The sequence below is a fragment of the Balaenoptera borealis genome, assembly GCF_965194805.1.
Source record: "Balaenoptera borealis genome assembly, chromosome: X".
Taxonomy (NCBI): Eukaryota; Metazoa; Chordata; class Mammalia; order Artiodactyla; family Balaenopteridae; genus Balaenoptera; species Balaenoptera borealis.
In genome coordinates this window covers 34,104,228-34,121,956 of record NC_138881.1, presented here as the reverse complement: position 1 = coordinate 34,121,956, position 17,729 = coordinate 34,104,228, and the positions used below count along the sequence as shown (strand labels likewise).

General features: G+C 36.3%; 1 protein-coding gene across 17 annotated transcripts in view; it reads right to left on the bottom strand.

Annotated features, from left to right (window-relative positions):
* SYTL5 (synaptotagmin like 5) overlaps window positions 1-17,729 on the bottom strand; it is a 288,224-nt gene that overhangs the window by 137,764 nt on the left and 132,731 nt on the right. For all 17 annotated transcript variants that reach the window (XM_082378141.1, XM_082378132.1, XM_082378143.1 and 14 more), the window contains one exon: window positions 13,693-13,902. In XM_082378141.1, coding sequence (XP_082234267.1) covers window positions 13,693-13,902 — 210 coding nt within the window. The remainder of the gene's footprint in view (window positions 1-13,692; window positions 13,903-17,729) is intronic.

Genomic DNA, 17,729 nt, shown 5'->3' with positions numbered 1-17,729 from the left:
ATGCTCATTTGTTTATGTATTGTCTCTGGCTGCTTTTCTGCTACAACTGCAAACTTGAGTAGTTACAGCAGAGACCACAGTGCCCACAAAGTCTAAAATACTTACTGTCTGGCATTTTATTTTTTAAAAAGTTTGCCAACCTCTGCAATAGAACAAAGAATTGACACAAAAAGAAACAAGAGCAAGGGGAATAATACAGATCAGCGATAGAGAACCACCTAAGAGAGGCATGCCAAAGCCTCAGCTCGTATTTTTTGTTTGTTTTAGTTGGTTTTTTTGTCTTTGTTTTTTAGTATGTTCTTGAGATATAGGGTGAGGTCGATGGCACATCGATGGCCGTCTCATGTGTGACAGGGGAAAGTGGGCCACACCAGGTCTACATGCCCCAGGAAATGGGCCTCCATATCATCTTTACCATATATGCCTAGAGCTGCCAACACCTAACACAAATAAGATCTTCCCAGAATTGTTAGTCATTACCTCTTGCTATCCTTATAAGAACAATAACTATAATCCTTATATTTGCTCGACTCAGATATGGACTTGAGTCATTTGTCATTTCAGAACTCTGCAACATCAGAACAATCTCTTGAGATTATGCCTTTGCCACCTTCTCAAGTCCTAGAGGTAGATGGAAGGCTTAGCTGAAGAACAGGGAACTAATACTGAGTCAGTGTGTACCATGCACCAAGTCGTGCGTTAGCCATTTTATACATGACACCTAGAACCCTCACTATAAGCCATAAAGTAGCTATGTTATTCTCAATTTGCAGAGGAGGAAATCAAAGCTCACAGAGGTTAAATAACTTGTCCAAAGTTATACAGTATTATGACAAAAACAGGATTTATACCGAAAGCCCTTTATATTTGGCAAAATTGTCAGTGAAGAACTTGTAGCTGTCAGGTATGACAAGGCTTTGAGTAAGGGTGAAAACGTACAGAAGCCAAGGAATAACATGTAGCATTTCATATGATGGGCTATGATTGTGTGTGTGTGTGTGTGCATGTACACGCGCCTGCAAGTGTGTCTCTGTGGTGGGGGCAGAGTGATAGGAATAAAGGAGGGGTAAAAGAGGAAAGAAAATAAACATGACACCCACTATAAAAGTTATATTCTTCTCTGCCACATCAATCTAATATTTCAGAAATACAAGGCTCAGAATAGACGATGTGTTTCCTATAGGCCATACTCTAAAGAATGAGTTTGACTGAAATTGAGTTACACTCATTATTTGTGATTAATGATTACTGAGTATTCAGAATTTGCTAGGCCCTAATTTTAACATTAAACTCTTGGGACTTCAAACTTTCGCTTGGAAGCTTATTTAAATGTAAAGTCAAGTTAAGTTGTCCTTAGATTTACAGGGGAAAAATAGGTAATCTTATCCTAAAAAAGAACAGTGACCAAAAGATTCATTTTCTTCCTTTATCTTCTACTAGTGACCGGAGACATCTGAGATAAGACATGCTTATTAGATATGCTGAAATAAGATGAGTTTCCTTCTTATTATTCATAAGGAAACTAGAATTATTTATAAATTTATGCATTACACATCAAATATTTATTGCATTCCTACATGTGTTAAGCCCTGTGCTAAGGCTAAGAGTACAGATGTGAAAAAGACAAACAAGGACCCTGGCCTTATGCAGATGATGGTATATATTTATTCCTTTCTTCCCTTCCAACAGGAAAAGTAAAAAGAAACCCCTAGGCATATTATGGTGAAACTGTAGAACACTACAGATAAAGAGAACATCTTAAAAGTAGCTAGAGAGGGGGAAAAAACCAGATTACATACAGAAGAATGATGATTAGGATGACAGTTGACTTTCAGTAGAAATAATGAAATCCAGAAGCCAGTGAAATGATATCTAAAAAGTTCTGAGAGAAAATAACTATCAATCTAGAATTGTATATCCAGAGAAAACACTGTTTACAAATAAGAGTAAAACAAAAAAATTTTCAGTAAAATAAAAAGTGAAATAATTTACCATCAATAGAGTTTCACTAAAGGAACTTCTAAAGACTGTACTTCAAGAAGAGTTAAAGTAGATCTGAGATATAAAAAGGAATGGTGAAAAGTGAAATTGGTAAAACACGTGGATAAATCTAAACAAATGTCGATGTAAAACAAAAATGAAAATATCTAAATTGTTGAATTGAAAATAAGGTATGTCTAAAACATAGGACAAAAAGTATATACAAGCCAGGCTGATGATATTTGGAGTTTAAGAATATCAATTTCCTTTTACTGATTAGAAGAAGGCTATAACTAATGATTTATAAAATTAAATATGAATGTTGTGATTTCCAGGGTAACCACTAAAAATAAAAATTCATATAATATCTACACTAGTAGAGAGGATAAAATGGAATGAGAAAAATATAGTACTTCAATCAATCTACAGACAATATAAATAAAAGCAAATATTACAGTAATCGCAATACAAACAAATGCAAATATTGCAGTAACTACAATGAATATAAGTAGACTAAACTCTATAGTTTACGAAAAAATATTGTCAAATTAAACTTTAACAATTATATATCATATGCATAGCATGTATATGTATATATAGCACCTTATATATACAGCATATATGTATAGCAAATATTTAAATACATATAACATATAATTTAAAATAGCAGATACGCTATATAGAGTCTCATCTTAAGCATATGGACACAGAAAGGTTGAAAGTCAAATGGTAAAAAAATATATACCATGCAAATATTAACCAAAAGAAACTTGATATCGTTGTATGAATAGCAGACAAAATAGACCTTAAGGCAAAAGCATTTCTAGAGATGAAGGGGGTCATAAAAAAACACCTTCAAATCAGTAAAGACTAACAGCCTAATAGAAAATTTGGCAATATATAAATAGTCATATCACAGAAGAGGAACCCAAAACAGCCAATAAACCTATGAAAAGATGCTCAACCTCATTAGTAATCAGAAAAATTCAAATTAAAATCATCATAAGATATCCATTTATATCTACCAGTTGGACAACAATTAAAATTTTTCATGATGCCAAGTGTTGGTAAGATTGTAAAGGAAACCTTTATACAATGTTCGTGGCGTTTAAATTGGTACAACGATTATAAAAAACAACTTATCATCTTATAAGGCTGAAAATGCTCATACCATTTGGCCTTCAGTTTCATTCCTAGGTGCACTCCTTACAGGAGTCTTCTCAAACATTTTTGGCAGAGGTCACAGTAAGAAACACAGCTGGTTGCCAGAGGGGAGGGGGGCGAGGGGATGAGTGAAATAGGTGAGGGAGATTTAGAGGGTACAAACTTCCAACTACAAAATAAATGAGTCAAGGGGATGAAATGTACAGCATGGGGAATATAGTCAATAATAATGTAATATCTTCGTATGGTGACAGATGTAAACTAGACTTATGTTGGGCACCAGGAACTAACATAGTGTTGGAGGTCAATTATACTTCAAAAAAAAACCCCAAACACATAGGAAAAGAGAACAGATTTGTGGTTATCGGAGGCAGGGGATGGGGGAAGGGGGAAGGGGGAATTGGAAAGAAAAAAGTATGTTTTATACCACAATCCAGAAAATAACTACACATACACGCACACACACACACACAGAAGTATATATATACTTACATACATATAATTTTATGTATACTGACATTTTCTATTTCCTTTTTTTCTTAAATGCTGGTCATGACCCACCAATAGGTCATAACTCACAGTTTTAAAAACCTTACCCAAGGAAACTCTTGTGCATGTTTGTTAGGCCATATGTACAAGAATGTCATAGCAGCATTTTTTGGTAACATTATAAACTAAAACAACAAAAAACTCCATCAACAAGCAAACAGATACATTATAGAATGAAACAACAGTGAAGATGAACGGAATGGTATTCACATAAACATGGATAGATTTCACAAAAAAATGTTGAGCTAAAAGAGTCACAAAGAATACACACAGTATGATTTCCATTTCTATAGAATTCAAAAATGAAAAATTAGAAAATATATTACTTAGGGATATATCCAAGTAGACAGTAAAACCATAAAGTAAAGCAAGGGAATAAAAAATGCAAAACAAGAATGCTCTCATTCTTAAACTGGGTGCTGAATACACAGATACTCTTTTTATTATTGTCTAAACAGTACATGTAGAGTGTCTTGATATGTATGACACTTCCATATTAGAAAAAAAATCCCTCTAGTTTATGTAGGTATTAAGATACTAAACCACAGTGAACAGTGCATTCTAAAAAAAGGGGAGGGCTCTTGTATATGATTACTAAGTGACTGAAAATAGCATGTCAAGGCGCTCAAAACAGCTTCTCACCACCCCCAAAATCTGTGGGTCAGTGTGGGATTACTCTGATGTGAATCTTTCCCTTGTAACTAGATTATAGAAATTTGTTAAACTAGGATTGATTTTGAAATGACTATGTGGCAACTGCCAATACCCATGAGACCAAAAGATCGCCAAGAACAAGTTGAACAAGTTGAGATTTTTGTTCATTGCAATGAAGGAAAACACATGCCATGAAGAACCACAGGAAGTCTCAGTAAGAGGGCGTTTGAAAGGACTTAATATAGAATTTTGGGTTATGTTAGGTAATTATGGGGAGAGTTCAAGGCAACAGGCATTTGCTCTAGATTACGTGATGTCAGGAAGGGGGGACAACGCTGTGATTGGTATCTTAAGTTTTATCAAGAAGATGGGCCAACTAGAAGAAGGCTAAAGCTGTAATTGGTAAGGAGGTAGCAGGAAATTCACATTAGCCAAGAGAGGGGGATGTCTGATACTTTGTGGCTTGACCAGTCACCTTGTTTTGGTCTATGCTTAGACAAGATTATGAAGTATTCTTATTTTCTCTCGCTTCATCCTGGTTGCAGAGTGATCGTGTAGGAGGCTGGTGCTCTGAGGTCGTTTATGTCCACCAGGAGAACACCACAGCCTGCCTGTGAGTGCCAGATCAGCTCCGAACAACATCAAGGCCCACATGTAAATGTCAGATCAGTTTCCAGATGTCAGAAGCTGTATTTCTCTTCCTCATAACAGAGCACTATATATTCCCTCCTGCACTCTCTGTGTGTATGTTCCAACCATTGGTACTATCATCTTTTAAGTTACTGACAGAGACTAATATTTCATCTATTTCAGTTATATTTCATCTATTTGCAGTAATCACTACCAAGTCATCAAAAACACAACCACCAGGTTCCTCCTTTTAAATTACAAAGACTTTCACAAGGACATACAGCAGCATGAAATGTCACCACATGGCATGAATATAAATAAGATCAGCTCATCAACATCATATTAGAACTATTTCATTTTTGGGCTCTCTGTCACATCACTTTTATCTTAGGGGTCTTTCTGAGTTCAACTGAGGTGCTAATTAGGAAAAATGATCATTATGACTGTCTTTGTGTTGCATGGCAACTGCCTCAGCTAACATAATCATGTGGAATTTTGTAGGTCTCATTAAGATAGCAACATGAACTAACTGGCTGTGTCGGGGTCCCTTTCATTCTGTTTCTATAGAGTTACTTCTAAAACTAGACCAACAGCAACCAACTTGTTAAAACCAGAAGGGGCTGGAGAAAATGTCAAGGGTTGCTCAGCCCACTGTAAGACGGAGCCTCCCTCTATCAGCCCTTGCTGTAATCGTTTTCAGTGCTACAGCAATAAAATCTCTTTACTTTTATCCAATCCAAGGTAAATGACAATAAAGGCTGTGTTTCCAACTGATTAGAGAATGAGTCACTTTCTGACTCATTTCATCTCTTAGAGGTCAGGGTGGGAATTTCAATTTTATGGTCTATTGAACATGGAGACAGCCCACTGGCGCTGCAGCATTCTCTCACAACAAATAAAGGAGGTTCACTGCCAATAAAATATCATTCACACTTCCTTTTTGAAAACCACTCCATGAATAGCAAACAAGATACTTCCAACACTGACAGATACTCTCTGAGATCACATAGACTCATAGCTGGAATATTGAAGAAATAATGGTCTCTGTTTTCAGCTTTAAAAATGAGGAGGGATTTTGTTTATATCAAGTTAAACACTCATCATGTAAATGTCCAGCTGTCACAGATGCTACAACTATAAATTGTTGTTGTCAAAGAGGTGTAAGAACCAGACAATGAGAGCTCTGCTTCTTCCTCTACTTTGAGACAATAATGTAATAAACTCATCTTCCTCCTTAGACTATGAAACCACTAAGGGTAGTCCATGTTTTATTCATCTTTGTATCCTTATCCCCTAGTATACCAACAGGTTATCAATAAATGTTGTAGGAAGGATGGAAGGATGGGTCAAAGGATAGATCAATTGGATAAGTGGATAGTTGGGTTTATTAAGTTATTGTTATACCAATAAAAGAAGTACAAGTGATTCAGAAGTTCTGTATTGATGCATTAACATCTCCTAAGGAGGACACAGAACCTTCAATTTGTTATTATTTATTCTTACACCCTTCTGACAACAACTTGTCTTATATCTTTCAGTGACAGCTGGAAATTTACTCTGTTCAGAGGGCAAATGTATTTGGCACGTCTCTCGTGTGTGTGTGTGTGTGTGTGTGTGTGTGTGTATTTTAATTCCATGCTCCTGACAGAAGAAAACCACATTTGCTCCATAACTTGCTTAAGCCTGACATGCTTTAAGTGGGACCCTGTCATTTATTCATTCATTCATTTATCCATTCATTTGCTTATTCATCCATCCATCTAATCATTTAACAAATATTCATTGAGTACTTGCTATAGGGATTCTTTTAGGCACTAGAACTACTTCATTGAACATTATAGATAAAAAACCCTGCCCTCATGGTTATGAAGCTTATATTCTAGTGGAGGAAGAAAAATAATAAACAAGATAAGTAAAGTATACAGCATATAAATATTAAGGGAAAAAAACACAGGAAGGGGTTATGTTAGTTTGGGTAGGCTAACTTCCATAAAGAACAACTTGCAAATTCCACTGACTTAACACATTAAAAGTTTCTCTCTCTATATATAACCTAATGGTGATTTGACGAGATCTAGGGGAAATTTTGTGTGAATTAGACCCGCAGTTACCATCCATACTGACTAGCAGATGAGTTGATGGCAAAACTTTCAATTAGCAATGCATGAATACACAAGCCCCTTGGGTCTTGCATTGAAAAGAATGTTTCAGTAATGACAACTGGCATTTAGAAATTAAAGACAAAATTACTCTCCCCATACGGAAGCTTGAGGCAACTCCTGATTGATTGAAAGGCCCATGAGCCACAGTCCCTAGTTACTGTTGTCTGAGCAAATGAAGGTCCAGGGTGTAGGGAAGAGGTAAACAGTAACGGAATAAAAAATGGAAATGATTAAATACTAGGGATCAAATAAAATGGTACTGTATAAGAAGAAATAGTTATTGAGAAATTCCTTAAGTCCTCAGACCCTGCAATTGGAAGGTCAGTCATTTGTTAAAATCCCACTTCCTTTCTTCACTGCCCTGAAATGGAAAACCTCACCTTGGCAGAGTCTGGTGGGAAAAGAGCTGGGTGGAAAAACAAACAGACAAACTTTGATACTTATCCAATCCGACTCTACTAACACACATGCTAACCTCTTAGTGTTCTTATTTCCACTATTTATAATATATAAAATCAATCGCCTCTCTTATCTAATAGGTATATTTTGAGACCTTGTAGGACTCTTCCCTAGGAATAAATGTGATCCAAAAAGAGATCCGCTCTCTCAGGGACTAAGGCTCCAAGATGGATAAATACAAAGAAAATCACACCTAGGTACGGTATAGTAACTGCTAAAAATCCAACGGAAAAGGGGAAAATATTAAAAGTAATTGAAAAAAATATCATTACCTTCAAAGGAGCAACAGTATATTGACATCTGATTTTTTAACAGAAACACTGGAAACCAGAAGCCAACGGAATAATATCTTCAAATTACTGAAAGTTAACAACTTTTAACCAAGAATTGAATAAGCTGGCAAAAACATGTTTGGAACTGAGTGAAATAAAGCCACGCTAAGAAAAACAAAACTTGAGAGTATTTATCACTAGGAGAACTTACACTAAAGGAAATGCTAAAGGTTACCCTTTAGGCAGAAGGAAAATTATTCCAGATAGAAACACAGAGATGTAGTAATAAAGAATATAGAGCAACAAGAAGGGAAACTACGTAGTAAATTTAAGTGAATACTGACTACAAAATAATAATATCTTGTGGGATTAAGTATGTTATAGACTGAATGTATCCCCCCCACAATTCATATGTTGAAACATAACTCCCAATGTGATGGTATTTGGAGGTGGAGCCTTTGGGAGGTGATTGCTCCCCTTATAAAAGAGACCCCAGAGAGCTCCCTTGCCCTTTCTGCCATGTGAGGACACAGTGAGACTATAGCTATGAACCAGAAAGCAGACCCTCACCAGACAACAAATCTTCAAGAACCCTGATCTGAGACTTCCCAGTCTCCAGGACTACGAAAAATAAATGGCTGCTGTTTAAAAGCCACCCAGTCTATGGTGTTCTGTTACAGCTGCCTGAATGGACTAGGAAAAGCTATATATATCTATAAGTATAAATACATATGTGTGTATATGTGTGTGCATAGATATAGATAGACACACAGATATTTAAAATATACAATAGCACTAGGAGGGGAGTAAAGGGAATTAAAGAGTCTTAAGGTCCTGGTACTGTCTTGGAAGTACCAAAAGTACTAATTAATATTAGATTTTAACAAGTCAAGAATGTATGTTGTAATCTCTAGAGTAATCTTTAGATGAGTGATAAAAAATGTATAGATATTAGAGGAGATAAATAGAAAAATACTTAGACAACCTAAATGAAGGCAAATAAGTAGAGATAAAAGAACAGAATAGATGGGACAAAGAGAGAATGAGTAAATGGGAGGCAGATTTTAAGTAAAATATGTGAGTTATTTCATTACTACACATGGAACATATATACTAATTAAATGACAACAAATGTCAGACTAGATGTAAAACATGTGCATGCAATTATATGCTGCTTAAAAGAGACACACCTTAAACATAAGGAAACAGAGAGGTTGAAAGTAAAGAATAAAGAGGGTTTACCAAACATACACTAACCAAAGATAGCTATTGCAGCCATACTAATTGCAAAGTAAACTTCAAGGAAAAAAATCATAACTAGAGATAAGGAAAGATTTTTCATAATTATAAAGGTTTCTGTACATGTGTAAAATCTCATTATTCTAAATATTTAAGCACTCAAGACTCTAACTTCAACATATATAAAGCAAATATTATCAAACTAAAAGGAAAAATAGAAAATCCACAATCATTATTGAGAGAGGTTAGTATATATTTCTCTCAATATCAGACAGAATATGTAGATGAAAAAATCAGTAGGGATATGGAAAATCTGGACAACACAATTAACAAACATCATTAAAAGACATAATTGGGATACTCAAATCAATCCTGCAGAATTCATTTTCTTTCAAGGAAATAGGAAATATTTAACAAAACTGACCATATTCTGGGCCAAATTTCAAATACTGAAACCACACAGAGTGTGTTCTCTGACCACAGTGGAATTAAGCTAGAATTCAGTATCCAAAAGGGATACAGAAAATCTCTAGGAAATTATAAATTAAGCAAGACAATCATAAATAATTCATAGTTAAAGAAAAAGATGATGATGGAAATTAGCAAATAGAAAGAATGAAATGAATATCATAAAAATAACTGATATATGTGGGATGCAGCTAAAGCAGTGAAAACAGGGAAATTCATATCATTAAATGTACATGCCATAAAAGAACAAAGGCTGGAAAATCAAGTATCTAAATATCTGAATCAAAAAACTGTTAATCAAAAATAAATTAAATGCAAAGAAAGTAAAAGAAAAGAAAGAGCAAGGAAGAAACCAATAAAATTGAAAATATACAATATGGCAAGAAAAAAGATATAAGTATTAGAAAAGATAGTATAATTGTGCAGAAATAAAATCTGAAAGGCACCACAGAAACTGTTATAATTAAGAAGTGAATTTAACAAGATTTCTGGATACAGATTAGACTACCCAAATCAATTTGTATTTCTACATATCAACAACAATTAGAAAATAAAAATTTTAAAAGCATACTATTTACAATAACATAAAAATCAAATACTTGGAATAAATATAATAATGTATAAGACCAGGAAAACTATAAAATATTTTTGAGAGAAATTAAAGGCAAATAAATGAAGGGGCACATAGTGTTTGTTGATTGAGAGACTAAATACGGAAAGATATCAATTCTCTCCAAAAGTATGTACTGATGTAATGCAGTCCCTATAAAAATGCCAGTAGGACTTGTTTTCTGGAAAGCTGATTCTAAAACATATTTGAAAATACCAGAGGCCAATAATACCCAGGACGTTTTGAACAAAAACAAAAAAGTAGGAAGTCTACTGGATATAAAATTTTATTATAAAGCTACAATAATGAAAATAATGTGTCATCGGTACAATGTTAGGCATAATAGAGTGTTCAGAAATGATACTTGATTTGTGAAGGTTAACACTGTAGAGCAGTGAAAAATAATCTTCAGTGAATGGTGCTGGGTCAAGTAGATACCCATATTAAAATATGAAAATGAATCCCTAACTAACAGCATATACAAAAATCAGTTCCAAGTAGATTGTAAGTGTAAAGATAAAAGCTAAAACAATAACAATTACAGAAGATCACATGGGAGAATATTTTCATCATTTGGGAGTTAGAAAAAGTTTGTTTTTTTTTTTTTAAACAGAACACAGAAAAAAAAAATCCCACTAATCTCATATAGGAAAAGATGAACAAATTGAGTTACGAAAGCTTAGAGATTTCTGTTAATCAATGACACCAGTAAAAGAACAAAAAGGCAAATCAGAAGTTGGGAAAAAATATCTCCAACACAAGGAACCAACACTGTTTGTATGCAGGATATATAAAGAACTCCTTCACACTAGTCAATAGAAGACTGACAATCTAATAGAAAAAAAGAGACCTGAACTAGTACTTCACAAAACAGGATGTTCAAATGATCAATAAACATATGAAAATATCTTCATTCTCAGTAGTAATGAAGAAAAATGCAAAGCAATCTACTACACACCCAACAAAATTATGAAAATAGAAAAACAAAAAACAGGGTTGGTAAAAATATAAAGTAATCAACTTCCAGGCACTGCTAGTGAGAGGAAAACCTGGCACAACCTATAAGTTATAAAACAGTGAAAATAAGTAGACAGCTGCCAAATGCAACAAAAATGGATGTCTCACTAACATACTGTTGACCAAAAGTACTTAGAAACAAACAAACACACCCTGTATGAGTCAATGTATATAAAATATAAAAAAGTCAAAGTTAATCTATGGTGTTAGCAGGATAGTATTTATACCTGGGGAATAAGAAGGGACTAGTGATTGGGAGGTGGAAGAAGAAAGGCTTCTGCGGTGTTAGTAATGTTCTATTTCTTCACCTGAATGATAGTTACACAGAAATTGTGATAATTTGCAAAGCTGTACACCACTGCTTCTCAACCCCAAGTGACTTTTGCTCTTCAGGGGACATTTGGCAATGCCTGGAGGAACTTTTCATTGTTACCGCTGGAAAAGGGCGGAATGCTACTGGCGTCTAGCGGGTAGAGGCCAGGGAAGCTGCTACACATCTTAGAGTACACAGGACAGCCCCTCCCTCCTCCACAAAGAATCATATTGCCCAAAATATCAGTGATGCTGAAACTGAGAAATCCTGTTGTACACCTGTCCTTTGTGCCCTTTTGTGTAAGCTAACTCTAGTTTTTAAAAAAAGCCATGTGCATGTTTTTTATTCATAAACAGAAAGGATGCTAGCCTCTTTCCAAGTTTTCCTCTTTCTATTCATTTGCTTCTTGTTAATTTGATTTGTTGTCCTCTAGAGGTCGCTAAGGGCGGAGAGGGACAAATGCTCCTGCAAAATTGTATACAAGCAAAACTATAATTGAGGAAATGCTGTCCATTAATTATTTCCTCTATAACTCATTATTTGACTATACTGGAAGAACCTTTATATCCAACTCTGACATGCCAAGTAAAGGGAAGCAGAATTGGAGAAAGCATTATCCCACACAGAAACAAATTTGCTAGGAAGAGTCCAGGGTCTAAAGGAGCAACTTTTGCATTACTTACATGAGTCACAGATGTATCATGTTTCTTTTAAGTAGAAAGCAAAGTGCATTACTGATACTTTTCTGTATATGTATATGGAGAAATATCCAAAGTAAATACTTTGATTTCATGGGAAAAACAGGAAGGTACCCAGGATTATTTTTGCATCTTGATTTGCAGATGACTAAACTCAGTTTAGAAAAAGAATACCAATATCAACAAAAGCTACGTTGCAACACATATGTCAATGATTCCATCAGTGCTTATTCCCCCAGATCTGGTAAATGATGTTTGCCAATGACTAAGAGGCCAGTATGAAGAGGAATTTATGCGAGACAAAGAACTGAAGATGGTTGCTTAGGTAAATCAAAGTAATGTATCCAAAGAAAGTAATGAGATAACTTAAATGGTTCATTTCTTTAGAGCTGCTTATCTCAATGTAGTGTGGAAACATAGTATGAATTGCTCAATTGATGATCAATTTTATGAAAAAGTACAGGAGAAATAACATTGGTTAAATAATGCAATCGGTGAACACAGGAGACCTCAAAAGAACACAGTCGTCCTCATTCAGAGAAATTGGAAATGAAGGTCACTCACTCTTACTACTAAACTATTCACTTTTCCTCCTAAGATAGCCTCTTAACTCCTATAAGAGAATGAGTGAGGATAGAAGATAAACCAAACTCAACCAAACCAGGTAAACCTGATGTGGTGCCAGCATCCCCGACCTCAACCACAGGAAAGAGAGGTCAACATGGAGTTGCCTTGAGATGAGATTATTAGGTACCATCCAGAGCAGAAGAGATGAAGGGACCTTGGGAGGGAGAAAACATACCAGTTGATCCAGGGTCAGATTTCTTAAAAGGATGGAGTTTGGCATGCCCAAGGAGTAGTAGAGACCTTATCGTGCTTGGACTCCAGTTTAACTGAACTTAGAAAACAATGACTCTTGATTTGCACCCTGGCTGGCAGAGTGAAACCCACAGCCATGACACTCCCGCAGGCTAAACATGGAGGCGAATGATAAAGCTGTCTCCCTTCACCCTTTCTCAAGAACTAGGTTGGGAGGAAATTCAGGGGCTACTTCACCTGATGTGAAGAGCAGGCTGGATATTTCATACTCATCTTGCCAGTCACCCCAAACGTCTAAGAATGTCTCAAGGGCAACTGTCTGTACCTTCTGAGAAGCCATGTGGAGCCAAGTGTGGCTCTAAGAAAGCCAGAGGGTGGTTTTCAGATGCAGCAAGAGACCATGTTCTGTGAGGCTTCCAGTTGTACTGTGTTTTATAGTTTTAAATAATAAACATATTGTTCCGTCTTTGTCTGTTTGTCCCTCTCTCTCTCACACACACCACACCCTGCCAAGGCAGTGCTGAGCCTGTGGCTGGGCTACACTTTAAATTCTACTCTCTATCCCTACCTTTTAAATACTCTTCTTCCTTCTTGCTTTCCCCACTCCAAACCCTTCAGTCATCAAAACTGACTTTCCACACAAAGGCAAGAAACTCACGCGACTTTGGCACAGACGGTGCACCGCCAGCTGCCATCAAGGCCTGAGACCCGGCACTGGCCGCACACCCTGAGTGAGCAGGCCTGGCACGGGTCTCCGCGGTCGAATATCAAGCCCAGGTTTCGCTGACAGTGAGCACAGACCCTGCTGGTCTCTTGCTGAGTCTTCCCACTTCTACGTTTTGCTTCCAAGAGTTCATTTTTCAGCTTCCTGGAAGAAGAGAAAAAAAAATCACTTAAAAAACAAAACCAAAAACAAACCAGAGGAGCAGAGCTATCTTCATTTAAGGGATGTTTTCATTGGGAAGAATATTTGAAAGAATCAAGGAGTTAGAGTCAAATGACTCAAAAAACACAATTTCTCTCTCCAGAATCAATAATCCTTTGATCTCAGTAGTGGAAAAACATAATGTTTCTGTTTTACTTTTGACATCTTCCACTAGCAGTACTATTTTGCTATTAGTATTTATTTTCATTCTACTCTATCTTCTCCAGGGTATCCTTGATACCATAACATGGGAACACAACCCCAGTATACAGGCATGTACAATACCATGTTCTCTCCTTGCCTAGATATATTACATGAGTCAAGAGCGTGAAATCAAGCTTGGCAACATGGGTACTTTCCTTAAGTGAGCCAATGAAGAGTTTGCTACAAAGACATTGTCCATCATTTCAGGTCAAAATGCTTCTGCTTAGCATATGAGGGTTTCCAACAATTTCCACTGACCTGGGGGCTCTGCTATCAGATATATCTCTCTTTGAATACAGGTTCCATCAGGAATTAGTTGTTCAACCTTAAACAATGATTTACCCACTCAACTTCAGTCTCTTCAGTTCTAAACTGGGAGTATTAACATTCTACTGGGACTGTTTTTAAGATTAAATGAGAAGATGCTGGACTAGGAGGATGCGGAATTTGCGTCTCTGCACAACTAGGGCACCACGCAGGCACCAGTGGGGGACCACGGACACCTAAGGGGATGGGAGTACAAAAGATCACAAGAGACTACTACAAGCAGCTATATGCCAATAAAATGGACAACCTGGAAGAAATGGACAAATTCTTGGAAAAGTACAACCTTCCAAGATTGAACCAGAAAGAATTAGAAAATATAAACAGACCAACCACAGGTAGTAAAATTGAAACTGTAATTAAAAATCTTCCAACAAACAAAAGTCCAGGACCAGATGGCTTCACAGGCGAATTCTATCAAACATTTAGAGAAAAGGTAACACCTATTCTTCTCAAACTCTTCCAAAAAATTGCAGAGGGAAGAACACTCCCAAACTCATTCTATGAGGCCACCATCACCTGGATACCAAAACCAGACAAAGGTATTACAAAAAAAGAAAATTACAGACCAATATCATTGAAGAACATAAACACAAAAATCCTCAACAAAGTACTAGCAAACAGAATCCAACAACACATTAAAAGGATCATATACCATGATCAAGTGGGATTTATCCCAGGGATGCAAGGATTCTTCATTATACGCAGAACAATCAATGTGATACACCATATTAACAAATTAAAGAATAAAAACCATATGATCATCTCAATAGATGCAGAAAAAGCTTTTGACAAAATTCAACACCCATTTATAATAAAAACTCTCCAGAAAGGAGGTATAGAGGGAACCTACCTCAACATAATAAAAGCCATATATGACAAATCCACAGCAAACATCATTCTCAATGGTAAAAAACTGAAAGCATTTCCTCTAAGATCAGGAACAAGACAAGGATGTCCACTCTCATCAGTATTATTCAACATAGTATTGGAAGTCCTAGCCACAGCAGTCAGAGAAGAAAGAGAAATAAAAGGAAAACAAATTGGAAAAGAAGAAGTAAAACTGTCACTGTTTGCCGATGACATGATACTATACACAGAAAATCCTAAAGATGGCACCAGAAAACTACTAGAACTAATCAATGAATTTGGTAAGGGTGCAGGATACAAAATTAATACACAGAAATCTCTTGCATTCCAATACACTAACAATGAAAGATCAGAATGAGAAATCAAGGAAACAATCCCATTTACCATCACAACAAAAAGATTAAAATACCTAGGAATAAACCTACCTAAGGAGGCAAAAGACCTGTACTCAGAAAACTGTAAAACGCCGATGAAAGAAATCAAAGATAACATAAAGAGACGGAGAGATATACAGTGCTCCTGGATTACAGAATCAATATTGTGAAAATGACTATACTACCCAAAGCAATCTACAGGTTCAATGCAATCCATATCAAATTACCAATGGCATTTTTCACAGAACAAGAACAAGAAATTTTACGATTTGTATGGAAACACAAAAGACCCTGAATAGCCAAAGCAATCTTGAGAAAGAAAAACGGAGCTGGAGGAATCAGGCTCCATGACCTCAGACTATACCACAAAGCTACAGTAATCAAGACAGTATGGTACTGGAACAAAAACAGAAATACAGATCAATGGAACAGGATAGAAAGCCCAGAGATAAACCCACGCACATATGGTCACCTTATCTTTGATAAAGGAGGCAAGAATATATAATGGAGAAAAGACAGCCTCTTCAGTAAGTGGTGCTGGGTAAAATGGATAGATACATGTAAAAGAATAAAATTAGTATACAGCATAACACCATACACAAAAATAAACTCAAAATGGATTAAAGATCTAAATGTAAGGCCAGACACTATAAAACTCTTAGAGGAAAACATAGGCAGAACACTCTATGACATAAATCACAGCAAGATCCTTTTTGACCCACCTCCTAGAGTAAGGGAAATAAAAAGAAAAATAAACAAATGGGACCTAATGAAAGCTAAAAGCTTTTGCACAGCAAAGGAAACCATAAACAAGATGAAAAGACAACCCTCAGAATGGGAAAAAATATTTGCAAACGAAGCAACTGACAAAGGATTAATCTCCAAAATATACAAGCAGCTCATGAGGCTCAATATCACAAAAACAAACAACCCAATCCAAAAATGGGAAGAAGACCTAAATGGACATTTCTCCAAAGAAGACATACAGATGGCCAACAAATACATGAAAAGATGCTCAACACCACTAATCATTAGAGAAATGCAAATCAAAACTGCAATGAGGTATCACCTCACACCAGTCAGAATGGCCATCACCAAAAAATCTAGAAACAATAAATGCTGGAGAGGGTGTGGAGAAAAGGGAACCCTCTTGCACTGTCGGTGGGAATGTAAATTGATACAGCCACTATGGAGAACAGTATGGAGGTTCTGTAAGAAACTAACAATAGAACTACCATACCATCCAGCAATCCCACTTCTGGGCATAAACCCTGAGAAAACCATAATTCAAAAAGATACATGTACCACAATGTTCATTGCAGCACTATTTACAATAGCCAGAACATGGAAGGAACCTAAATGTCCATCAACAGATGAATGGATAAAGAAGATGTGGCACATATATACAATGGAATATTACTCAGCCATAAAAAGGAACAAAATTGACTTATTTGTAGTGAGGTAAATGGACCTAGAATCTGTCATACAGACCGAAGTAAGTCAGAAGGAGAAAAACAAATACCGTATGCTAAAATGTATAAAAAGCGGTACTGATGAGCCTAGTGGCAGGGCAGGAACAAAGACGCAGACGTAGAGAACGGACTTGAGGGCAAGGGGAAGCTGGGATGAAGTGAGAGAGTAGCACTGGCATATATACACTACCAAATGTGTAATGGATGGCTAGTGGGAAGCAGCTGCATAGCACAGGGAGATCAACTCGATGCTTTGTGACCACCTAGAGGGGTGGGATAGGGAGGGTGGGAGGGAGGTTCAAGAGGGAGAGGATATGGGGATATATGTATACGTATAGCTGATTCACTTTGTTATACAGCAGAAACTAACAGAACATTGTAAAGCAATTATACTCCAATAAAGATGTGGGAAATAAAGATTAAATGAGGTAATACACGTAAAGATACCAGCATGATTCCTGGCACACAGGTACTAAATAAATGCTGCTTCCATGTCCCTTCTTTTGCTACCTGAAGTGTGATCTAT